Genomic DNA, 27183 nt, shown 5'->3' with positions numbered 1-27183 from the left:
TGTCTATTTGCCATCTGTATGTCTTCTTTGGAAAAATATCTTCTCAGGTCTTCTGCCTATTTTTTAATTGAGTTGTTTGTTTTTATGATATTGAGTTGTATGAGCTGTTTATATATTTTTTGATATTAACGCCTTATTGAATATATCATTTGCAAATATTCTCCCATCCAGTAGGCTGTCTTTTTGTTTTATTGGTGGTTTCCTTTGCTTTGCAAAAGCTGTGAAGTTTAATTAGGTCCCACTTGTTTATTTTTGCTTTTGTTTCCTTTGCCTGAGGAGAAAGATCCAAAAAAATACTGCTACAACTTATGTCAAAGAGTGTTCTGCCTATGTTTTCTTCTAGGAGTGTTATGGTTTCTGGTTTTACATTTAAGTCTTTAATCCATTTTGAGTTTATTTTTGTATATGGTGTTAGAGAATGTTCTAATTTCATTCTTTCACATGTAGTTGTCCAGATTTCCCAGCACCACTTGTTGAAGAGACTGTCTTTTTTCCATTGTATATTCTTGCCTCCTTTGTCACAGAGTAATTGACCATAAGTATATGGGTTTGTTTCTGTGCTCTCTATTCTGTTACACTGATCTATGTGTATGTTTTTGTGCCAGCACCATACTATTTGATTACCGTAGCTTTGTAGTATAGTCTGAAATCAAGGCGTGTGATTCCTCCAGCTTTGTTCATTTTTGTCAAGACTGCTTTGGCTATGCAGGGTCTTTTGTGGTTACAAATAAGTTTTAGGATTATTCATTCTTATTCTGTGAAAAATGTCTTGGATATTTTGATAAGGATCACATTAAATCTGTAGATTGCTTTGGGTAGTATGGACATTTTAACAATGTTAATTCTTCAGATTCATGAACATAGGAAATCTCTCTATTTCTTTGTATCATCATCAATTTAGTTCATCAGTGTTTTATAGTTTTCAGAGTATAGGTCTTTCTCCTAGTTGATTAAATTTATTCCCAGGTATTTTATTCTTTTTGATGTGATTTTAAACAGGATTGTTTTCTTGATTTCTCTTTCTGATAGTTCATCATTAGTGTATAGAAAAGCAAGAGATTTCTGTATATTAATCTTGTATCCTGCAACTTTACTGAATTCCTTTATTAGTTCTAATAGTTTTTTGTGGAGACTTTAGGGTTTTGAATATATAGTGTCATGTCATCTGCAAATAGTGACAGTTTTACTTCTTCCTTTCCCATTTTGATGCCTTTTATTTCTTTTATTATCCGATTGCTGTGGATAGGATTTCTAATACCATGTTAAATAGAAGTGGCAAGAGTGGGCATCCTTGCCTTGTTCCTGGTTGTAGAGGAAAAGCTTTCAGCTTTTCACCATTAAGAATGATGTTAGTTATGGGATTGTCATAAATGGCCTTTAATATGTTGAGATATGTTCCCTGTATGCCAACTTTGATGAGAGTTTTAATCATGAATGGTTGTTGAATTTTGTTAAATGCTTTTTCTATGTCTATTGAAATGGTTATGTGATTTTTATCTTTCTTTTTGTTAATGTGATGTATTGCATTCGTTAATTTGTGGATATTGAATCATCTTTGCATCCCTGGAATAAATCCTACTTGATCATGGTGTATGATCCTTTTTTATATATTGTTGAATTTGGTTTCCTAATATTCTGTTGAGGAGTTTTGCACCTCTGTTCATCAGAGATATTGGTCTGTAATTTTCTTTCTTTCTTTCTTTTTTTGTAGTGTCTTTGTCTGGTTTTGGTATCAGGGTAATGGTGGCCTTACAGAATTTATTTGAGAGTGTTCCCTTTTCTTCGATTTTTTGGAATAGTTTGAGAAGGATAGGTATTAGCTCTTCTTTATATGTCTTTTAGAGTTCCCCATGAAGCCATATGGTCCTGGATTTTTGTTTACTGGGAGTTTTTTTAATTCTTCATTCAATTTCACCACTAGTGATTGGTCTGTTCAGATTATCTATTTCTTCCTTATTCAGTCTTGGAAGATTGTGTGTTTCTAGGAATTTATCCATTTCTTCTAGGTTGTACAATTTATTGGTTTATAACTGTTCATAGTATTCTATTATGATTTTTTGTATCTCTGTGATATTGGTTCTTCTCTTTTGTTTCTTATTTTATTTGTGTCCTTTCTCTCTTTTTTTTTTAATGAGTCTGGCTAAAGGCTTATCAATTTTATTTATCTTTTAAACAATCAGCTCTTGGTTTCATGAATCTTTTCTATTTATTTTTGGTCTCTATTATATTTATTTCCTCTCTGATATTTATTATTTTCTTCCTTCTGCTGCCTTTAGGCTTTGTTTGTTCTTCCTTTTTTAATTCCTTTAGATGGCAGTTTAAGTTGTTTATTTGAGATTTTTCTTATTTCTTGAGATAGTCCTGTATTGCTATAAACTTCCCTCTTAGAACCACTTTTTCTGTGTCCCATAGGTTTTGGAAAGTTGTGTTTTGTTTTGTTTTTTAATTACTTATTTTATTTATTTTTGGCTGCGTTGGTTCTTTGTTGCTGCACATGGGCTTTCTCTAGTTGCCTCAAGCAGGGGCTACTCTTCATTGCAGAGTGCAGGCTTCTCATCGCGGTGGCTTCTCTTGTTGCGGAGCACGGGCTGTAGGTGCACAGGCTTCAGTAGTTGTGGCATGTGGGCTCAGTAGTTGTGGCTCGTGGGCTCTAGAGCGCAGGCTCAGTAGTTGTGGCACATGAGCTTAGTTGCTCCACGGCATGTGGGATATTCATGGACCAGGGATCAAACCCATGTCCCCTGCGTTGGCAGGCAGATTCTTAACCACTGTGCCACCAGGGAAGTCCCTGTGTATTTATTTTCATTTGTCTCAGGGTATTTTCTGATTTCCTCTTTGGTTTCTTCATTGGTCCACTGGTTTTTTAGTGGCATGTTGTTTAATCTCCACATGTTTGTGTTTTTCCCATTTTTTTCCCTGTAATTGATTTTTAGTTTCATACCATGTGGTTGAAAATGATGCTTGATATAATTTCTAGACTCTTAAATTTGTTGGGATTCGTTTTGTTTCCTAGCATGTGATCTTTCCTGGAGAATGTTCCATGTGCACTTGAAAAGAAATGTGTATTCTGCTGTTTTTGAGCGGAATGTCCTGTAGATATCTGTTAAGTCCAACTGGTCTATATGTCATTTAAGACCATTGTTTTCTTATTGATTTTCTGTTTGGATGATCTGTCAATTGATGTAAGAGAGGTGTTAAAGTCCTCTACTTCTATTGTATTATTGTTAATTTCCCCCTTTATGTCTGTTAATATTTACTTTATATATTCAGGTGCTCCTATATTAGGTATATGTTAACTAATACAGGAGCACCTAAATATGTTAATGAGTGTTATATCCTCTTCTCATATTGATCCCTTTATCATCATATAATGCCCTTCTTTGTCTTTGGATATAGACTTTGTTTTAAAGTCTATTTTGTCTGATATGAGTATTACTACCCTAGCTTTCTTACATTTCCATTTTCATGAAATATCTTTTTCCATCCCCTCACTTTCAGTCTGTGTGTGTTTTTAGCTCTGAAGTGAGTCTCTTGTAGGCAGCATATAGATGGGTCTTGTTGTTTTTTTATCCAATCAGGCATCCTATGTCTTTTGATTGGAGCATTTAGTTCATTGACACTTAAAGTGACTATTGATAAGTGTGTACTTCTTGCCATTTTGTTACTTGTTTACTGGTTGTTATTGTAGTTCTTCTGTTTTTTTCTCTTCTTTTAGTTTGTTCCCTTGCGGTTTGATGATTTTCTTCAGTGGTATGCTTGTGTTTCTTTCTGCTTAGTTTTTGTCTATCTATTGTAAGTTTTGATTTGTGGTAACCATGGGGTTCATATGTTGACCTATAAATATATCTACTTGTTCTAAACTGATAGTCATTTAAATTCAAACACATTCTAAAAGATCTACATTTTTTACTCCCCTCCCCCACTTTTGGGTTTTTGATGTCATATTTTACATCTTCATGTCTATCCCATAATTGTTTATTGTAGTTATAGTTGATTTTACAATTTTTGTCTTTTAATCTTCATGCTCGACTATTTAAGTAGTTGATCCACAATCTTTACTATATATTTGCCTTTATCTGTGGGATTTTTTTCTTTCCTATAAATTCTCACTTTTTGTTGTAGCCTTTTCTTTTCCTCTTAGAGAAGACCCTTTAACACTTCTTTTAGGGTCACTTTAGTATTGCTGAACTCTTAGTTTTTGCTTGTCTGAGAAGTTCTTTATCTCTCCTTCACTTCTGAATGATAACCTTGCTGGGTAGAGTGTCCTAGGTCTTAGGTTTTTCCCTTTCAGTACTTTAAATATATCATGCCACTCGCTTCTGGCCTTCAAAGTTTCTGCAGAAAACTGTATTTTTGATGTGTTCCTGGGGGGAGATGAGCTCAGCGTCCTCTTTCTCCACCATCTTGATCTCCCTGACATCCAAATATGTAATTTTTTAATTTCCATCAATTTTTGTTCTTCACGGTCTTCTTTCACTTTCTGGAACAATCAGACACTTCAGACAGAAGCCCTTAACTTAAGATATTGTAAACTGTATTTAAGCTGACACATCACAGAACATAATTACTATTGATATAAAAAGTTTTGTCATAGTTATAATTGTTTGGTTGAACACAAATTTTATGTTTTTCTTAATCTTACACTGTATATGGAAGTAATCTTAGCTTATCTTTTCAGTAAACTAGTAAAGAAGTTCAGAGAAACTAATCTCTTTATGATAAAACTAATCCAAACTTATTTTAAAGATGAAATTAAACTTGTATTATACTGTACACTGATATGACAAGGCAAAGACATATAGCTGTTTTTTAAACCGAATCATCAAATCAGTGTTTGATAATTTGTGTAAGGATTCACTTTATTCATCTAAACTTGTTTTCTAAGGCAAAGAAAACTGCTTCTGAAGTCAACAGTTTTGAAGAGGAAGGTCTTTTCTAAAGGAGAACACATTTAAATTTTTAGAATTTCCTTTTTATTTTTTTGGAATTTTGGGAATGTTAGATTTATTTAAATGCTTATTAGTCTCTATAAACCAATCATAATAGAGTTCCTTTATTTTAATGTATTATTATCCTCAGGAAGTAGGAAAATATTTCACTCACACACAGTGATTTTTTTTTCTCAGTTACAGAGACTAGGCAAAAAAAATTGTCCTGATTTGAGTTCACAAATAGAAGAACAACAAACAAGTGAGAAATGACAACAAATAAATGCTCAGCCGTCTCTCACCAGAACAAGGGTAGCTTCCAGTTCTACGTGACAGTTCACCAAGTGGTCAGATCATAAAACCAGATTCCCAGTCATTGCACCATCAGTGCGGATAACTATTGATTGTGTGCAATCCAAAACCCCAATCAGATGTAGACATGAATCAGAAACCCAGAGCAGGAAAACAAAAATTTCAGAAGATAGCGAGTCAGTGAAGGTAAAGTTCTACTGCCATATGGGGTTTACTCCAGGAGCCAAGAAAAGCTGTGCCTGGGCTTCCAGCCCATGAGCTATTCTTCATGAGCAGTACAGTTTAATTGACTCTACAGGATGAGTCCACTGGGACCTCCAAATTGTCAAAGCATAATTTTCAAAAAATAAACCCAACTCTTAGACAAATATAGAATTAATAGATGCCAAAGATTTATTGAATTCATTAATGAGGAAACCAAGCAGGATAAAGTTGATTCACTAAGCATAATTTCTGTAGTATTTTTTAGCTTGAGTGTGATTATCCCAGTGTTTCATTTGGATTTTTTTACTTGTGTAATCTTTATTTGAAAACTCAAGGTAATTATATTGAGTATTAAAGGCTGAACCCTAATCATGAATCTCTAAGGACCTACTAATGGGGTACAACTATCCACAGCGAGTCAACATTAAATAGCTTCCAACTGCTGTGCTAGTTGAGTTGTTTTGTTTTCTATAATTTTTCTTCTTTCTTGCTCTAAGCTGCCAATTTTTCTTTTGTCATTAAGCCAGCCTTCTTTTTTAAATTTATTATATTTAGAAACCAGATATCAAGCCTTGTTTAAAAATACTGCCAACTAAGAGTTACTAGGTGCAAGTGAGGTCTTAAGAGGGTCCTGTGTGCACGAAGTGTGTGCACGTCAGCTTATAGACCTTGTGACATCCTTCTGGGCTGGCCAGTGGTCATTTAAACTTCCCAGTTCTGAGCTGTTTTCCAAGTAGGGGAATGGATAAGGTACCTCTAGTGGGCTGGGATGCTGATCCTTTGACAAACTAGATGCTTGAAAGGCTAAAGAAATCATTACAAAGTAGACAGGATATTCTTTTATTTGTCTCATTTGATACCTGCCTCCCTTCCAGTAATACAGAGGTAGGGATGCCCATCTAGTTCATCTTATGGTCCAGGGCAGTTAAAGTCATTTTAGGAAGAAAAGGGGAAAATAAAAAACTTAAAGCAAACCCTACTGCTATTAAGAGTATTCATTTCGTTACATCACCAAAAGCATCTGTGTGCTATTGTGGAGAACCAGTAGATTCCCACAAATTGAGTTGTAGCAATCCATTATTTTCTTTCTGGCTGATGACAGTCATCTGTGGTACCTTGATAAACAGTATTGTCACTGTTTAGAACTCTGTAGGGTCACACTTGGTGTTCATTTCTCCAGCAAGTTGTAATATGATGCCAGCTGTCATGAGGCACCATGGAATAAGGTTTTCTAACTTTTTACATATTCTGCCACCCCAGAGATGAGGTTGACTTTCTTTCAAGACACGTAATAATACTTCCATGGTATTTATTATGTGAATAGGTGAAATGTCTGGGACAGTGATTCTCTACAATTTAGAAGATGTTTTGTTCTAATAGCATTTCTGAAAGTGCTTTACAACTAAAGAATTTTAAGTTGCAAAGGGCTGGGACCATGCCTGTCTTGCTCACGGCTGTGCATCCACCTTGTAGCCAGATGAGTAGAGTATGGGAAACATTGCACACATGTTTTTAGAAAGAGTGAATGATATTCATTCTGGCTTTCCTTATTCTGTGGCCATAGGCTGCTCCCCTAGTTCCCAGACATCTCAAATTTAAGTTTACACACTTAGTTCTAGGTAACAGTGAAGCTCTCCACAAAAGAATGCAAATATCTCAGCATAAATGCATTCTTTTTACTTCCAGAAACAGAAAATTCTCTTCCACTTTTCAATTAAAAATAAAAAGATGAGAATGAGTTATTTTTCTTTATGCTGAAAAATTTGTAGCATTCTTTGTAAGAATTGGTGCTCTCCAGAATCATACAAAACCAAGGCTTGTGGACTTTTGAGTAGACAATAGATATAATGTTTCTAAAATTAACTAAAAGTATAATTGAGCATATTTAAGGAGTTATATAAAATGGGATTTTATAAAATAAAAGTGTATGTTCTCTAATCTCCTTAAGGTGGTAAGACAGATACTATTTTAAAGACCAGAGAGTAAACAGGCTTTATAATTCAGTTCTATAATTAAGAAAATTTGGGAACTCAAGAAGAGTGAGCATTGTCAGGTGAGAGTTAGTCTACCTGTGGATGTGTTTTGCTTTTATATCTGCTTCTTGCTGCCTCTACTTGCTATTGACTTCTGACCCCAAAAGACAGTTTGGTCATTCAGACCTTTCTGTACTGTAAATTTGACGACACCTCTTCACTGGAAGCAGAAAGGACAGTGTTATAAGAATGCCTATGGCTTCCTAGCCATCTTCCTTTTTTCCTAAGAAGAATGTGTTTGAAATGTGAAGGCAAACTTAAGTATTGAAAACTATTTTGCACTCCCGTCTGACTTGAAAGGCATCTGCTTCCTGATGTGGCCCTTCCTCTTGCTACATCCTGACTATAGTTTTAATTTAAAAAAAAAACAAGGGTTGCAGTGGTGGGAAGTGAGTCAGTTAAACTGCAAATGGGGTGACAGGTTGGTTTACTAACCAAATAAATTTGATGGCTCACACTTTTTAAAGGGATATTTAGAAATTATGACCCTCTTCCTGTATTCTGGGTCAGAATGTCCATTCATTAATTAATTGATTTAATCTTCAGGTTGGACATAAGCTTTAGAATGCTTTGTTTCTGTGGAGCCTTGCTTTTCCTAGCTCTGATGTTTAAAGCAGCCAGTCAGTTCTCTGCCATTCTCTGCCCCCTTTACTTTCATGACTCGTTTGGATGGTTTGTAGAGTCTGACGCAGAAATACAATGTGAGCCATAAATGTGAACCATGTGTTTTAAAATTTTCTTACATTGAGAAAAACTACAAAAAAAAAAAAGATGAAATTAATTATAATATATTGGATATTGGTCAGCACAGGATTAGATTGGTAATACTGTCTACTTTCTAAATAAGCTATCCATTCTCTAAGACAACTTCTTTAATTTCTAATAAAATAAGAGTAAATCTATAACTAGTAGATAATATAAAGTAGACTGTTATCTATGGTCAGATCACCTTGGGTCATTAGAGAATAAAGACTTTATCTTTTAAATAGCAAATTGCTGGCATAAATGTAGATGTTCAGCAAATATTGAAGGAATTAATTCTTAGCAAATTAGAGTTGCCAACTGTCCCCAGTTAACTGAGAATAAAAAGTCTTTTTTTTTCTTCTTCAGTTGGAGGGCTAGATGGGTAGAGGAGGAATGGGAAGGGAAAAAAATAGCATTTATCAATAATCTAGTGACTCCACATTGCGGAAAAACTGAGCCAAAGTCTTAGTGTAATTTTGTGTTAAAATAGTCCCCTATACTTGAGAGCAAACCCTAGGTTCTTGTTACAGTGACAGTACAAGCTCTTGCCTCTTGATGGTGCCACACATTTAAAAATCCCTGCTTAGAACTGAGGGATGTGTACTCTTCATCTTATGTAGCATAATTTAACATTCTCGGGCTGAATGCCGAAATACACAATGTAACTTAGACTAAAAGGAGGCCCTGTATGCCAGTATGTCTGGGAAAAGTCACATTCTTTTTTCAAAAATGATAAATCAATATAGAAAAATGTACAAACTACATGAACATTGGAAATACAGTATATCAATACCAACAGGTACATGGGAGAGGGGTGATGAGGAAGGACTATTGATTCTTCATAGGAAAAGTGATCCCCATATTTGTTGTTAAATTACTTAGTATTTCTAAATTAAATCCATTTATTGACCTGCCTGTTAAAAATATCTCATCAAAGATTAGATTTAGTGACTGTGCTGGCTAATTCTCATAATGAGAAATTTTCTTCCTTAGTTCTAGAAAAATTTATGGGGATATTTGCAGTGAAGACTATTTTTAAAGTTTGAGATTGATTCTTCAGAAAAAAAAAAGAAAAAGATGAAGAAGTCCAAAATAAGTATTAGAAATCAAACACATTCATCACTTTTTCAATGGAAGAATTTTGATTCAGCCATCTCAATGTGTACATTAAGACATATTAGAAGGCACTTTTTAAAAAAAGTTAATGTCTTTATTTTGCGGTAACTGTAGATTCCCATGCAATTAATTATAAGAAATATTGATAATTCAGAGAGGTCCTGTGCACCCTATACCCAGTTTCCTCCAGTGGTAACATCTTGCACACTCGAGTACAGTATCACAAACAGTGTTACCGAGTCCAAGTTCATACTGCTTGCCTCATGGCAGGCCAGTAAGTCAAGAGACAAGTGGTTGGAGCAAGGAATAGCAACTTTGTTGAGAAAGGCAGCAGACGGAGAAGATGGTGCACTAGTGCCCAGGAGACTCATCTTACCCCAGTTAGAATTCAGGCTTCTTTTATACTAAAAGGGGCAGGGGGTGGTTGGTTGTTGCATACTTCTTGGTGTTGGAATCCTTTGTTCTTGCCGCTGTCCCTGTAGGTCAGTCATGATGTTCCTGTAAACCTCCAATAAGACAAATGGTATTCAGTGTTCTGCAACTTTGTATCTCGATATGAATGGGAAAGTATATTTTTAAAAGTCAGGCCCTTGAGAATGGCCTATCATGTATTTCAGGCTATAGGCAACATTCTTAACTTGTAGCAAAAGCAATAAAATACAAAGGTTAAAGTAAAAGAAACAGATCTAACATGGAGTCAGATTTGTTCTTCCCTATTACACCAGGATATTGATGATGATGCAGTCAAGGTACAGAACAGTTTTAACACCACAAGGGTTTCTCCTGTTGCCCTTTTATAGCCACTCCTGCTTTCCTCCTACCCTCATCTTCTCCTCAACCCCTGGCAACCACTGGTCTGTCTTCCATTTCTATAATTTTGTCATTTCAAGAATGTTACACAAATATAATCACATACTGTGTAAACTTTTGTGTTTGGCTTTTTTCACTGCATAATTCTCTAGCGACTGAGCCAGGTTGTTGATGTTGTTGCCTCTTCTTCAGCTCTAAGTCTGGGATTTATGAGGCAAAAGAAAATCCCAGGGAACCTGTCTCTGTGCTTTTCCTTGAGTCCCTACTTTCCTAACTGATCTGCTGCCTTCTGTCCATTTTTCAGGGTCTTATGCTTGTCTTATATTTAAAATGTCCAAGGTTCTTAGTAGTACTTAGTGAGAAGAATAGGGAAAAGGACCTCTACACCATCTTCCCAAAAGCAGAAATCGGTGAGACTGGTTTTTGAAAGTTCAGAATAGCCAAGAACTTTGCTCTGGTGAAGTCTAATTGACTGCAAGGGGGAAATATTTCTGTGGGGGCATGTTTTATAAAAGAATTTTGGTTTGGAAAAATTGATGTTTTTCTGATTCAAAATGGCTAAGACCCTATCCCAGCTCTGGGATTGTAATTCAGATTTTGAAAAAAAGATAATTTTAAGAAAAAGCTAAAAGTACAGTTAAAAAGAACAAGTTTCTTCAGACATGTATTATTCTTTCATTTTGATTATAGAATAACAGAGGCAGAACTTTGAAAGTTTGTCTTTTCCATCAGCTCATGAAGACCAAGGCCTAAATCATGTTAGACAGAGATTGCAATTTTTGAAAGTTGTCTTGGGAGAAAGGAAAATATTGTTACTTTCCTAACAGCTCAAATAAAGAAGACATGTCATTGTTTATTTTGAATTTCTATATATAAAACTTGCTAGCATGCTTTTTAAATTTTAACACATAGTATTTCCCATGAGATGTATCTCCCATCAATAGTTGCATTGCAGTACTTTCAGTTGATATGTGATAGCTCAGTCTCTTTTTTTCACTTGTTAGACTTTCTTACTTTTTCACTCCACCAACTTCTTTGTGCATTAAAAAAAAAGAGAGTTTATTTTTTTTTAGGATAGATTTTCAGATGTGAAGATTGAGTTTTGATACCTCTCATGAACTGGTTTTGATTGAACAAAATAAAATATTACATAATATTCTAAAAGTATTTCAATGGATTGTATATTGTAAACTGTGGCCTTTCAGGAGAAACAACAACAACAAAACAAAACAAAAAGATCCTCTGGAACTTAGTTAAGCCAAGGTGAAAATGTAAAGAAATGACAGTACTATTGGACTTTTGTCATGTTTTCTTTAATGGTATAGAACAATAGCATAATTTCTTTAACAGAAGGGACTCAGACACCATGTAGATTTTCTTCTGAAACCCTGTCCATGTAAGAGGAAAAATATCTGACATATTTTTCTTACACACTGTGAAAATTATGATTATATTGATCACATGAATTTCATTTCTTTACAGCCAATGTTTTTCAGTCTATAGGGAGAAGTGTATTATTTTCCACCTTAAATTTTCTGAGTAGCAGCAATAATGTTATGTAGTCATTCATAATGGGCATTTTCTTTCAAATGGCATCTTGTAATATTTTAAGAGTAGGTCACCACAAGACTGATATTTTATAAAAGTAAAACTTATCAAAACTCGCATGTCTGTCAGTTGATTTTAAATGGCAAAATGATGCAAAAAAGGCATCAGGAAAGGACTAAAATACAGAAGATCCTAGTTAGATGGTCAGAGATTAACTTGAGTCTGCCTAGCAAATGCAAGGAATAAATAGAGGTGGAAAAAGCAAGTTGAGAAAACATTCTTGGATTAAAAAGTAACAGGATTAATTTAATCAAATGGTAGTATTTTAGGACATGCCTGATATAAATGAGAATAAAAATAAACGTTACCTCAGCATACACATGTATTATACGTAATTCATATATATTATTAAGTTATGAAACTAATATTTAAATATATTTTATAAATGTGTTAATAATTAAACATATTATATACTTATATTTATACATATTTTTTAAAGCATAAGCTCTTTCTAGAAGAGGGACACAGCTAAGAATAATAGTAGAGGCAAGCAGGTTTAAGGGAGCTGTGAGTATTAGTAATTTTTTGAAAAATGATCAGGAGTGTGAGGATACATTTATGAAATGAGATGAAAAGAACTGAATTTCTTTGGGTATGAGCAAAGGCAGGATGTGATAAACTCGTCAGGTATTTGAATGAGGCATGTACTCATAGGGCAGGGACAATGATTATCTCTGGCATTTAAGGTGGAGCCAGGGGCAACCTGGAATAGAAACCTGGGTTTTATGTCAAGGGTGAAGTGTGCACTGGATAGGAGATGAATTTTTTGGAAGGTAGTTCTTTCTAGAAGCTACTCCACTGGACTTATGCTGTAGGGAATATATGTTGCTCTGTAACAGTGGGGATAGAGGGACCAAATGGCAGTGAGTGACAGAAAAAATTCCTTCCTCCCCGGGTTACCATGGCGACTGGGCTCAGGCACGTGATCTACCATGGGGAGGCATTTTGGGCAATGAGGGCGTTCTGTCTCTTTCCAGATTGGCAAAGGAACCCCATAGATTCGTGAATTTTCAGGGAACCATTTGGCTGCATAACATATTTTTCCTGTATTTCCTCTGCCTGAAAATAATTGGATTTGTTTTTCAGGTTTGTCTGTTAACCAGGATTAGAGATGGTTCCCCAGGACCCACAAGACAATTGTCTATTTCACATCATGTTTTAATGGGAACCATCTCTAATCCTGGTTAACAAACACTGAGGACCTGCTCAGGCACCAATTGTAAACTTTATAGTATAAAGTGTATGAAAGGTTCTCATACACAAGCTCTTATTGGTTTCTCCAAGAACTTAAGGGTAGGCGCTAATTTTACAATCTCTGTTTTACAGACCAGGTAATAACTAGAAAGATTGAGCTTCTGTGTTATGGATCTGGTAAGTCCAGAACTTCAAATCCAAATAAATGTTCTTTCCACTTAATCAAACTTAACACAGATTCTGCCCTGAAAATCCAGTGGTTCTGTGAGAGGGAGAAGCCATTTTACCCCACAGATCATTAAAATATAAGATGACAGAGAGAGTTACCAAGCTTCCTTCATGAAAATATCTTTATTTCAAAGTGCTTCTCCTGTTTCTGGTCACTTTACCCCTAATTTTCCTGGAGAAGTGGGAGGTGCCCCCTTCTCTTACCATGTGTCCAGTCCGCACAGATGCAGGACACACTGCCCCAGACTGCAGAGGGCTGGGGTTGATGGGAAGTGACGTGTTGAACATTGGCAACTTCTTTGAGATCGGGAGTGTGGGGTGGTGGGGCATGAAGGAAGGAAGGGAAGTAGAAGGGCTACTGCGTCATCTGATAAGGATAATTAGTTGTTTAATTGATAATGTAATTGTTATTGGGGGTGTAGGGAAGGGGTTTGAGTACATTTTCAGACAGAGGAGAAGGAGTCAATAGAGAGGAAATAAGAGTGTAGGAGAAGGGATAATTAATAGACCAAAGCCACAAAGAAGGTGGGAGAGAAATGGATGCAATGGCGCAAGCAGGGGGCTTTGCCTTGGAAAGACTGAGGGACGCTCCTTAGGTAACTGAGCTAATTCTTTTATTGTGTTTACTGTGTCCCAGACAGCATTCTAAGTGCCAGCTATCTATATATATTTTTAAAAATCTTCACAACCACCCTGTAAGGTAGATACTCCAGTAATCCCCTGTTCTATACATGAGGAACTAAGACTCAGAAAAGCTAAATGACTTGCCCAGGGCCACACAAGTAGCTATGGAAGCAGCATTCAAACCCAAGCAGCCTGGCTCCAAAGTTCATGCTTTTAACCACTATGGTACAGTGAGGAAAGGAGGACCAGCTAGATAAAGATGATAGAGGAGGGAAGTTTAGGGAGTTTAAGCAAGATGGCCTTGATCTCCTTAGGCAGTGTTTGTGCATTTGAGTGTACTGAGTATATTTGAGAAACAGGTACTGAAAACTGACTGAGTGGTAAGTTGCCCTAGTTATTTGCATATGTCTTACTCTCCCTCAGTACTGGATTGTCCATTACTATGGAAGGAGAACAGGTGTATGTGATACGATGTCCTAATAGTAATCTGTGTATAACAAATGTTTGTTGATCAATTAGTAGCTGTCACATTATTAGTAAGTCTCTAAATAACTTGCAGTTGCCTCCAGAACAGATACAGTCACACAAAACCATTACTCTTTTGTTTGTCAGATGTGCCTCTTTCCAGCTCAGCCCTTCTGATGGCACACATGCACATCTATTTAAACTCAGGGTGGCAGAATAAGTACTTTCCTGACCACAAGCCTGAAGGTAGACTTCCCGGCCAGTTTATAAAATAAAATAAAATATTCTTAGCTAGATGTTAAACTGACTTCCATGAAGATAATTTGTAAAACCAAACAATAAAAACTCCTTACTTATGTATACAATTTCTTTTTTTTTTTTTTTTTTAATTAATAGCTACTTTATTTATTTATTTATTTTTAGCTGTGTTGGGTCTTCGTTTCACGCGAGGGCTTTCTCTAGTTGTGGCAAGCGGGGGCCACTCTTCATCACGGTGCGCGGGCCTCTCACTATCGTGGCCCCTCCCGTTGCGGGGCACAGGCTCCAGACGCGCAGGCTCAGCAGTTGTGGCTCACGGGCCCAGTTGCTCTGCAGCATGTGGGATCTTCCCAGACCAGGGCTCGAACCCGTGTCCCCTGCATTCACAGGCAGATTCTCAACCACTGCGCCACCAGGGAAGCCCTGTATACAATTTCTTAATCAGATCTTTTGTCCTCAACTGATGAAAACAATACTAAGGCAATGTTTGGGTAAGTGTAAGGCCAATTACAAGGTTGAAAGGCACAGCCTCCAAGACCAGCCCTCACTTCTGACACTAACTGCAAGTTCAAGGTGTTCCCCAGACCACTCTCAGGTTCAATAATTCCATAGAAAGACTGACAGAACCCACTGAAAGCTATTATAGTCACGATTATTGTTTGTTACAGGGAAAGGCTACAGACAAAGATATGCCGAAGGAAGAGATATATAAAGCAGAGTCAGACGTTTCCAAACGTGAAGCTTCCACTGTCCCCTCCCTTTGGAGTCAGGATGCATTACTCTACTTTCATTGGTGTGTGATAGCACACATGGAGTAGGCCACCAAGGAAGCTTACCTGAACTTTTGTGTCCAGAGTTTTTATTGGACTTCATCACACAATCCATAGTTGATTGATCGCCCAAGTTGTTAATCTCTGTCTCCAAGTCAATTGATACCACATGATCCAAAGCACCCACGCGAAATCACATGGTTGGTGTTTCTGGAGTGTCCAGTCCCCACCCTAAGATTATCTGGTGTGGCCAAACTTGCCCTAATGAACAAAAACACTCAGATCAAGTATGGAATAGATTACCTTCCAGAAGCCAACAGCAGAGGCAGACTTCTCTTTGGGCAAAGTCAAATTCTTTATTATACAGCAAGTGTATCTCAAAAGCTTAATGCAGCATAGATCTGTTTCTCTTTCATACCCCATGGCCAGCTTGGGGTGAATGAGGCCTTTGCTCCACAGTTCCTCACTCAGGGCCCAGACTGATGGAACCAACATCATCTGGGGTGTCACACTGCCATGACAAAGTCAGGCATGTAATGAATCCTGTGCTGGCCGTTCAGGCAGAAGTGACACTTGTTGCTTCTCACATTTCATTGGTTGATGCAAGTTTGACAGTCATATCCAGTTTGGGGGTTGGGAAGAGAAGAACCATTTTATTCTGTGCCCAGAAAGAAGAGGACTGATCTTAAAAGCCCCAGGGATTTATCTCTACCCTAAGGGATTTATCTCTAAAAACAAATAGACCCACAGAAAGGACTTTTAGCCATTGCTTCTGTTTTTCCTCCTTATTGACCTACCTAACTGAGACATCAGAGTTTGGTCGTGGAATCCTGGAAATTCTGCTTACTTGCTGTCAGCTCCAGCTCTTCTCATTCTGCCATCCACTTTTCGACCAAGGTCTCTGACTCTTGCTGGTATACCCTATGAATTTATTCCCAAAGTTTATTTAGGGTATTGGGATCTAACGAGTCCTGATATGAAGAGGAAGAAATTTGGCCCATTTCTTGCATGTACCTCATCCCTCTTCCTCCAAAGAACCCCATCTCTCTAGCCACATAGTAGTTGCTGATCTCTGAGCATACTATAAGAATCCATGACTCTATGCCTTTGATTATATGTTTCCTTTACAGAAATGCCCTGCCCACCTGTCCAACAGACCAGACTCATATTTATCCTTGAGGACTCAACTCACATTTCTTTTTCTGTAATTTTTGTGCATTGCTTTCCCATAAAAGACTCCATTGGCTTTCGGTAAACCTCTGTTATCACTGTTTCTTTAATCGATTGACTATTTGTGCCTCTTGTTAAAGATTTGAGGGTAGAAATGCTGTCTTTTTTCCTCTTTGTATCCCCAGTACATTACAGGGCAGAGTAACTTAATAGATTGTTATTGAACTGAAGATATGGAAACATTGAATCCCTAGAGTTAACAGAAGAGCGAGGTCTTTTTTATCAGTTATAACAGGTCTTCTTAACTAGAGAAAAATCTCCTTTCAACTAAATTATTTCTAACCATTAAAGGTTAACCCTTTGTTTTATGTAATAAATGACCTAACATATATAATTATAAAAGAAGGATTTTTTTTTCTTGAGGTTTTTTTTTATTGAAGTATAGTTGATTTATAATGTCCCATTAGTTTCAGATGTACCCAGTGATTCAGCTTTATATATATGTATAATATGTAATGTATATATTCTTTTTCAGATTCTTTTCCCTTATAGGTTATTACAAAATACTGAGTATAGTTCCCTGTGCTATACAGTAGGTCCTTGTTGGTTATCTATTTTATATATAGTAGTGTGTATATGTTAATCCCAAACTCCTAATTTATCCTTCAGCCCTCCTTTCCCCTTGGTAACCGTAAGCTTGTTTTCTATGTCTGTGGGTCTATTTCTTTTTTGTAAATAAGTTCATTTGTACCTGTTTTTTTTTAAAGCCCACATATAAGCAATATCATAAGATATTTGTCTTTGTCTGACTTCACTTAATATGATAATTCTAGGTCCATTCATTTTGCTGCAACATGAATTTCATTCTCTTTTATGGTTGCGTAATATTCCATTGTGTATATACACCACATCTTCTTTTTTTTTTTTTTAATTAATTAATTAATTTATTTTTGGCTGTGTTGGGTCTTCGTTTCTATGTGAGGGCTTTCTCTAGTTGTGGCAAGAGGGGGCCACTCTTCATCGCGGTGTGCGGGCCTCTCACTATCGCGGCCTCTCTTGTTGCGGAGCACAGGCTCCAGACGCGCAGGCTCAGTAGTTGTGGCTCGCGGACCTAGTTGCTCCGCGGCATGTGGGATCCTCCCAGACCAGGGCTCGAACCCGTGTCCCCTGCATTAGCAGGCAGATTCTCAACCACTGCGCCACCAGGGAAGCTCCACATCTTCTTTATCCATTCATCTGTCGATGGACACTTACCTTGCTTCCATGTCTTGGTTATTGTAAACAGTGCTGCAATGAATATTGGGGTGCATCTTTCTTTCCAAATTATAGTTTTCTCCAGATATATGCCCAGGAGTGGGTTTGCAGGATTATATGGTAACTCTATTTTTAGTTTTTTAAGGAATCTCCATACTGTTCTCCATAGTGGCTGTTAAAAGAAGGATTTTAACAAAGATTTCACCTGTGCTTAAGTATCAGCACTTGATTTTCTGCATAATTTATTTCTATATTATATTCACAGTCCTAGGGCCTAGACTGGCTGCTGTTGATTACGAGGGGACTGGATGGGTTCAGGAGATGGAAGAGTTTCCTGACCGAGGACTGTGAACTGAAGTGGGTCAGTGCCAGACACATTCCTCTGAAAAAGAAAGAAAGCTCTGAGGTCAAAAGCCATACACTCGGCCCACAACATTTTTTTTAACCACTAAGGAAAAGAATTGTGCACCATTTTCTTCAGGTATATTTGTTAAGCTATTGTGTCCCCTTCAAAGCTTTCTTTGATACATGGAGTTGGAGGAAAGGGAAAATGGAGAGAGAGAGAAAAAATTAAAATGTATTTTAAATAATTTAATTCAAAGGGACCTACGTTCTAAACCCTTAACACCAATGTTTTGGGCCATTTAGATATTTGGGCTCTCTACTGGTGCCTTTTCAAGAGAATGTGCAGTGGATTGCTGGTTTGGAAAGGTGGGTAGGAATTGGAGATGTCAAAGAGGGTAGCCTCCTAATTCAGCAGGTTGTTAGGTGAAGCGTCAAAGAAAATTGAATTTTAGGAAGAGAGCCACACATCTCAGGTTGCCAGTCCCAGTTTGCGCTTGCTGTCCCAGCGTAATTATTAACAGTGCCCTGTTTGTTTCTCAAAAGCATCCTGTGTGGAATGGCCGCCCTCGTTTTAGGTCATGCAGAGTAGAGAATATTCGCGTGATGAATGGGAAAGATGAAGAGGGCTCAAGGGAGAGTTATGAGGGTAAATTCTGTGCAGGGTTTCCTTAAAAGGCTTCTCGTGCCTTCTGAAATGCCTCGCAGACTTTCTTCTGACGCACTTCTCATCATCAGTTTATTTTTCTTTAATGCAGTTCTTACGGAGCCGGTGTGTCTCAGCACGGCCTGGATTTCTGTTAGACTCGTGGGCAGCAGTCCTGCATCCATGTGTGATTCAAACCTGAACAGATCGGCTGTGAATGGGGTGATAAGAATAGAGAGAAGCACATAGCAGTAGACCAAACTTCCTGTGTACCCGCCTTTGAATACTGTTTCACTGTCTGAAATAGCATTCATCTTTTGGCTGGGATCATTTATTTCCTCTGGAATTAAGCAATGGCATTGGCAGCAGAAGAAACTATTTTGGGAAGGAGATGTGGGAGGAATTTTGCTATGTATGACAGGCTGGGCAGAAGTACCTTTCATGCTTTTGAGGACCGCACTGTTCATCAGTGCCCTGGTAAAGAGAAACTGACAACTTTCCGATAATCCCAAATGTAATGAATGTTGAGGTGAACGCATACACACTGTCATCTATGAAGATTAGCAAAGACTGAGTTTAGATGCTTCAACTTAACTCACCTACATGGCAGAAAGAGAACTTTTCTTTGGAGATTAGCCTCTAATGCAGATGCTTTTGAGAAGGGGTAAAATATAACATCTTGTTCCTGTCCCCTTCCTCACATACGCCCTTGCAGTTGTCTTTGCATATTCACATGCAGACTTTTCTAGATTGTTGGAGTTTAAAATAAGGCAATGAATGCTGTGTCGTCCCCCCCCCCGCTTCCCCACAAAGCTGAGGTGGGTAGGGCTTGGCAGCTGGTAGCGGCTACAGAGATAAATAAGCATCAGGGCTCCTGGATGGACAGCCTGCAGAAGCGCCTGGGATGAGGTTGTGCAGCCGAGTGCCTTCCCTGGGACGAGGCCATGAGGATGGAGCTGCAGCTGGAGTCCAGAAGTTCAGGCAGTGAAAGGGAGGTGGGGCTTATAAGAACCCGTTTAAGAGTCCTTTTGATCAAGCTGTTGCATTTTTGGGGTGGGGAGAGTACTTTAGAGGACAGATGAAAGTCATTTCATGCTATTTTGTCATTTAATGGATGTATTTAATGAAAACCAGGGAATTATGTTAGTCTGTTCCTATTTGACTTGTCTATTTGATACTCTTCCGCTAATAAAGAGAACTACCTTCGGAATTTTGTTTTTCCAAATTTTCTGCAATTAGATATTAAAAACAGCAGCCCAGCGCTGCTTAACACTTTTCTATTTTGTTACTGATAACCAGTTTGGAAAACGTTTTTCTTTTCTTTTTTTTTTTTTTAATTAATTTTTATTGGAGTATAGTTGCATTACAATGTTGTGTTAGCTTCTACTGCACAACAAAATGAATCAGCTGTATATATACATATATCCCCTCCCTTTTGGATTTCCCTCCTGTTTAGGTTGGAAAACATTTTTCTATGGAAGGCTTTTGAATTCTCTTTTCAATGTGGTAGATGTAATAACCAAAGATGTTTTTTGCTATCTTATTTTTTTCTTTTCACTTTGGCAGTTGGGCTAATGTGAAAGGTGAAGATGTTGAGATTCCCCACTCCAAAGAGTGCTGTCTAGGTTTATGATAAGCATTTTGTAAACTATATCCCCTTGTTCACAAATGTATAGTAAGTTCACTTAAAGTCAAAAATCATAAATACCTATGTGTTTTACATGGGGAGCTTGGTGAAGTGTCAGTTAGTGGTACCATTATAGACATCAATGGCCTTATATTAATTTTTTTTAGACAAATAAACTATCATTTTATTTTCCAGCTAAATGATTCAAAGATTTAATGATCTCAGAATTTGAAATATGTTGCTGTCTTTCTATCTGGACGTGACGTTAAATGTTCTTCATCTTCTTGCGACATTCTCTTTTTTTAAAAATCATTTCAATTTTTCATTTGAGAAATTGGTGGGAAAGACCTTTATATGGTGACAAGACATAAAAAAGTGTTAAAAAATTTGAAGCATTTCAAGAAAAAAATTGAAGACCTAGTTATTAAGCCTTTCAAATTAAGCCTTTTCTAAAGTAGCATTTTCCTTTTGTGTGTCTAAACAGTAGAATGATATTTCTATAGGAAGTTAGAGAATTAATTTTTTTTAATAGTTTTTTAAGAAATTTGTTTATTTTAGGCTGTGTTGGGTCTTTGTTGCTGCATGCAGGCTTCTTCTCTGGTTGCGGTGAGCGGGGGCTACTCTTCGTTCGTTGTGGAACATGGGCTCTAGGCACATGGGCTTCAGTAGTTGTGGCACACGGGCTCAGTAGTTGTGGCTCGTGGGCTCCAGAGCACGGGCTCAGTAGTGTGGCACACTGGTTTCGTTGCTCTGCGGCATGTGGGATCTTCCCAGACCAGGGCTCGAACCTGTGTCCCCTGCATTGGCAGGCGGATTCTTAACCACTACGCCACCAGGGAAGCCCTAGAGAATTAATTTTAAACTCAAATATTACTGCAGTGATGAAAGAGCTAGATATTGTTGAAGGTGGATAGTAGAGGGAGGGAAGGGGATGAAGATTTTAAAAAGGAGATTAAACAAAAACATTTGAAGTGTTTGGAGAATTGATAAATCAAGGAAGGTCTCACTGAGTGCTAGTATGTGCTAGGATCAGCACTGGGATATACAAATAAAGAATTGAATTTGAGAAGAAAATCAGGCATTGTTAACCCAGGTTTCATCTGGACTTATAAATGGGTTCATCAAAGATGATGAAAAACATCACCAGCCAAGTATCTGTGGGATTATGTGTGGGTTGAATTCACCAGGGGTCCCAGCCTCTTCCGTCTTTTTATTCGGAGTTGTCTCCTTCTCACAAACTCACTGACCTTCCCTCCTCTGTGTTCTAGGAGAGACAGCGTCTGGAGACCATCCTCAGTCTCTGTGCTGAGTACACAAAGCCTGACAGTCACGTGTCCACTGGCACCACCGTGGCAGATGTACAGAAAATCAATAAGGAACTGGAGAAGCTGCAGCTCTCTGACGAGGAGTCCGTGTTTGAAGAAGCCCTGGTGAGCCCTGACACCAGATACAGGTGCCACCAGAAAAGCTCTCTCCACGATGCAGACCTGGCAGGCTTCGGGAGCCTCAGTCAGAGTAGCGCCAGCTTCCTTTCCCTCAGGAGCTCCAGGAATGATGAACTGATCAGGGACCTCACCAGGACTCCCCCACCGCCCTCCTCTGCCTTTCTGAAAGCTTCCAGCGAGTCCGCTTATCTAAGTATCCTACCAAAGGTAAAGCCGGCCACACACACAGATTAAATTTAGGGCCTGGACCATGCATCTGCACTGGCCTAGACACTAGAGGTTTTATCCTGGTTGTTTTCCAAAATGTTTTCAGTGAAGCTTCAATTTAAGAGGTAATTAGCTAAGCAAGGTGCAGCAAATTAGGGTGTTTACTATAAAGTAACAAATTTGCACTCTAGAAAATGTAGCAGTACAGAAAAGTATAAAGAAAAACAATTTCTCTTCTCCCTGCCCCCTCCAGTTGTACACCTGAGAGAGAAAAACACAAAGTGTCTTACATGCCTTCCCAATATTTCTGTGCCTATATGGCTGTATATTATAAGCCTAGACATACATATATACAAGTATAGTGTTCTGTATGATTTTTTTTTCCCTCACTGAATGTCTGGAGCATCTTTGCATATTAATATACACAGTTCTGCCTCATTCTTTGGTTGACTAGTATCTTTTCAAATTACTGTTTTTTGTTTTCTTCAGATTATACCCAGGACTGGAGTTGCTGGATCATATGGTAGTTCTGTTTTTAGCTTTTTTGGGGAACCTCCATACTGTTTTCCATAGTGACTCTACCAGTTTACATTCCCACCAACAGTGTATTAGTGTTCTCTTTGCTCCACATTCTTCCCAATACTTATTATTTGTGGACTTTTTGTTGTTTTCTGACAGGTATGAGGTGATATCTCACTGTGGTTATGATTTGCATTTTTCTGATGACTAGCAATGTTGAGCATCTTTGCACGTGCCTGTTTGCCATCTGTATGTCTTTTTTGAAAAAATGTCTATTCAGGTCTTCTGCCCATTTTTTAATTGAGTTGTTTTTCTGATATTGACTTATATGAGCTGTATATTTTGAATATTAACTCCTTATTGGTCATATCATTGCAAATATTTTCTCCCATTCAGTAGGTTGTCTTTTCATTTTGTTGATGGTTTCCGTTGCTGTGCAAAAGCTTTTAAGTTTAATTAGGTCCCATTTTGGGGGCGGTGGGGGAATCCAATTAAATTTTGGTGGAGACTTCAGGGTTTTGTGTATATGGTCATGTCATCTGCAAATAGTGACAGTTTAACTTATTCTCTTCCAATTTGGATGCCTTTTTATTTCTTTTTCTTGTCTGCTTGCTGTGGCTAGGGCTTCTAATACTATGTTAAATAGAAGTTCTGATAGTGGGCATCCTTGTCTTGTTCCTGATTGTAGAGGAAAATCTTTCAACTTTTCACGATTGAGTATGTTAGTATGTTAGCTGTGTGTTTGTCATAAACGGCCTTTTAACTGTTTATTGTAGTTATAGTTGATTTTACAATCTTCGTCTTTCAATCTTCATGCTCACTTATTTAAGTGACTGATCCACAGCCTTTACTGTATTTTTGCCTTTACCTGTGGGATTTTTCCTTTCTTATAAATTCTCACTTCTTGCTGTAGCCTTTTCTTTTCCACTTAAAGAGACCTTTTTCTTTTAGGGTCACTTTAGTATTGATGAACTTTTAGTTTTTGCTTGTCAGAGAAATTCATCTTTCCTTCAATTCTGAATGATAACCTTGTCGGATAGAGTATCCTAGGTTGCAGGTTCTTCCCTTTCAAGATTTTGAATATATCATGCTGCTTCCTTCTGGCCTGCAAAGTTCCCTCAGAAAAATCAGCTGATAGCCTTATAGGGATTCCCTTGTACGTGACTCTGTTTTTCTTTTGCTGTCTTTAAAATTCTCTTTTTATCTCTAGCCTTTGCCATTTTAATTATGGTATGTCTCAATGTGGGTCTCTTTAGGTTCATTTGTTTGGGACTACCTGTGCTTCCTGTACTAGGAATCTGTTTCCTTCTTCAACTTAAGGAACTTTTCAGCCATAATTTCATCAAATACATTTTCTGTCTCTTTTCACCCTCTGGGACCCCTATAATGCGAATGTTATAACACTTGATGTTGTCCCAGAGGTCCCTTAATCATCTTTTAAAATTCGTTTTTCTTTTTGCTGTTCTGATTGGGTGATTTCATTATTCTCTCTTTCAGATTGCTTATGTGTTCTTCTGTATCACCTAATCTGCTATTAATTCCTTCTAGTGTATTTTCCATTTCAGTTATTGTATTTTTGAGCTCCATTTGGTTTTTCTTTCTTTCTTTTTTTAATATTTTCTGGTTCCTTGTTAAAATTCTTCCTGTGTTCATCTATTTTTTTTTTAACCAAGTTCAGTTAGCATTCTTATTACTAATGCTTTGAACCCTTTATCTGGTAAGTTATTTATCTCTGTTTCATTAGGGTTTTCTTCAGGTTTATTTCCCTGTTCTTTCATTTGAAACAATTTCTTCTGTCTTCCCATTTTGTTTAACTTTCTCTTTCTCTATGAAATTAGGTGAAATAGTTACCTATCCTGGTCTTGAAGGAGTATCCTTGCATGGGAGTGTCCCTATGCAGTTTGCATGTGCCCAGTGGCTTTGGTGGGAAGTGAGCATGGGTCACATCTTCTCCTGGGGTGTGCAGGCAGCTATCACCTTGGTGAGAGGTAGGGCTGGAGATGGAGGGGCTAGAGCCAGAGCCAGGTGCAAGCCGGCTTCTCCTATGCTCAGTGGCTGTCACTGACCTATCTGGGTGTGATCAGAGCTCAAGGTGACGGAACGGAAGCCCTGAGGGTCGGGGTCCAAGCTGGTTCATTTCCTCTAAGTGTGCACTCCCCCCCACCCCTTAAAGCACCTCGATCCTAGTAGAGAGCTGCACAGGAGCAAGAGCAGCTTGATCAGGCACTTGCTGCAGACAGGAGCAGTTGTGGGAAACCAGCCAGAGCCCCACACAGTTTTAAATCTGCTTCCTCCCCCTTGTTCCCTAGAGTAGGCAAGCAGGTGCACCTGCTCTTCATGAGCAGAGTCTCGGCTTGTTACAACCCTCCTCTAAGTCCCACTGGTCTTCAAACCAGCTAAGGGGACTTGTCTTCCTTGTGTTGGACCCCAGGGCTGGTGTGCCCAATATGTGGTTCAAACCCCTAACTCTGCAGGGAGGATCTCTGAGCCCATCATATCTCCCTTCTCCTCTGTGTCCTGCTAAATGTGTGGGTCTTGCCTGATTGCTTCTCCTCTCTTCCTACCCGACACCATGTGGATCTTTACAACCTTGGTTGTAGAAGAGCCTTTCTTTCAGACTCCCGTTTGTGTCTAGCAAGAGTTGCTCCACATTTAGATGTATTCTTTTTTTTTTTTATTGGAGTAAAATTACTTCACAATGTTGTGTCAGTTTCTGCTGCACAATGAAGCGAATCAGCTACATGCATACTTACATCCCCTCCCTCTTGGACCTCCCTCCCATCCCTCCATCCCACCCATCTAGGTCGTCACAGAGCACCAAGCTGAGCTCCCCACTCTATACAGCAGGTTCCCACTAGCTAGCTATTTTACACATGGTAGTGTATTTATGTCAAACCTAATCTCCCAATTTGTCCCACCCTCCCCATCCCCCTCTGTGTCCACATGTCTGTTCTCTACATCTACGTCTCTATTCCTGCCCTGAAAATAGGTTCATCAGTACCATTTTTCTAGATTCCACATATATGCATTAATATACGATATTTGTTATTCTCTTTCTGGCTTACTTCACTCTGTATGACAGACTCTAGGTCCACCACATCTCTATAAATGACCCAATTTTGTTCCTTTTATGGCTGAGTAATATTCCATTGTATATATGTACCACATCTTCTTTATCCATTCATCTGTCATTGGACATTTAGGTTATTTCCATGTCCTGGCTATTGTAAATAGTGCTGCAATGAACTTTGAGGTACATGTATCCTTTTGAATTAGTTTTTTCAGGGTATATGCCCAGTAGTGGGATTTCTGGGTCATATGGTAGTTCTATTTTTAGTTTTTTAAGGAACTTCCATACTGTTCTCCATAGTGGCTGTTTCAATTTACATTCCCACCAACAGTGCAAAAGGGTTCCCTTTACTCCATACCCTCTCCAGCATTTGTTGTTTGTAGATTTTCTGATGATACCCATTCTAACCAGTGTGAGGTGATACCTCATTGTAATTTCACTTTGCATTTCTCTAATAATTAGTGATGTTGAGCATCTTTTCACATGCCTCTTGGCCATCTGTGTATCTTTTTTTGGTGAAATGTCTATTTAGGTCTTCGGACCTCTAAGAGTTTTATAGTGTCCGGTCTTACATTTAGGTCTTTAATCCATTTGGAGTTTATTTTTGTGTATGGTATTAGGCAGTGTTCTAGTTTCATTCTTTTACATGTAGCTGTCCAGTTTTCTAAGCACCACTTATTGAAGAGGCTGTTTTTCTCCATTGTATGTTTTTGCCTCCTTTGTCATAAATTAGGTGACCATATTTGTGTGGCTTTATCTCTGGGCTTTCTATCCTGTACCATTGATCTATATTTCTGTTTTTGTACCATGCTGTGTTGATTACTGTAGCTTTGTAGTATAGTTTGAAGTCGGAGAGCCTGCTTCCTCCAGCTGCATTTTTCTTTCTCAAAATTGCTTTGGCTATTCAGGGTCTTTTGTGTTTCCATACAAATTGTAACACTTTTTGTTCTAATTCTGTGAAGAATGCCATTGGTGTTTTGATTGGGATTGCATAGAATATGTAGATTGCTTTGGGTAGTATAGTCATTTTCACAATGTTGATTCTTCCAATCCAAGAACATGGTATATATCTCCATCTGTTTATATCATCTTTGATTTCTTTCATCAGTGTTTTATAGTTTTCTGAGTACAAGTCTTTTGCCTCCTTAAGTAGGTTTATTCCTAGGTATTTTATGCTTTTTGTTGAGATGGTAAATAGGATTGTTTCCTTAATTTGTCTTTCTGTTTTTTCATTGTTAGTGTATAGGAATGCCAGAGATTTCTGTGCATTAATTTTGTATCCCGCAACTTTACCAAATTCATTGATTAGTTCTAGTAGTTTTCTAGTGGCATCTTTAGGATTTTCTACGTATAGTATCATGTCATCTTCAAACAGTGACAGTTTTACTTCTTCTTTTCCAGTTTGTATTCCTTTTAGTTCTTTTTCTTCTCTGATTGCCATGGCTAAGACTTCCAAAACTATGTTGAATAAGAGTGGCGAGAGTGGCCATCCTTGTCTTGTTCCTGATCTTAATGGAAATGCTTTCAGTTTTTAACCATTGAGAATGATGTTTGCATCTATGTTCATCAGTGATATTGGTCTGTAATTTTCTTTTTTTGTGATACCTTT

General features: G+C 37.9%; 1 protein-coding gene across 17 annotated transcripts in view; it reads left to right on the top strand.

Moving 5' to 3' along the window:
* PHLDB2 (pleckstrin homology like domain family B member 2) overlaps positions 1–27183 on the top strand; it is a 228114-nt gene that overhangs the window by 142609 nt on the left and 58322 nt on the right. For 16 of the 17 annotated variants that reach the window (XM_082460130.1, XM_082460129.1, XM_082460139.1 and 13 more), the window contains one exon: positions 21602–21985. In XM_082460130.1, coding sequence (XP_082316256.1) covers positions 21602–21985 — 384 coding nt within the window. The remainder of the gene's footprint in view (positions 1–21601; positions 21986–27183) is intronic. The other variant, XM_082460141.1, reaches the window with a different exon arrangement.

This window comes from Balaenoptera physalus (assembly GCF_965194825.1).
Source record: "Balaenoptera physalus genome assembly, chromosome: 4".
Taxonomy (NCBI): Eukaryota; Metazoa; Chordata; class Mammalia; order Artiodactyla; family Balaenopteridae; genus Balaenoptera; species Balaenoptera physalus.
This window is presented reverse-complemented; position numbering and strand designations above follow the sequence as displayed.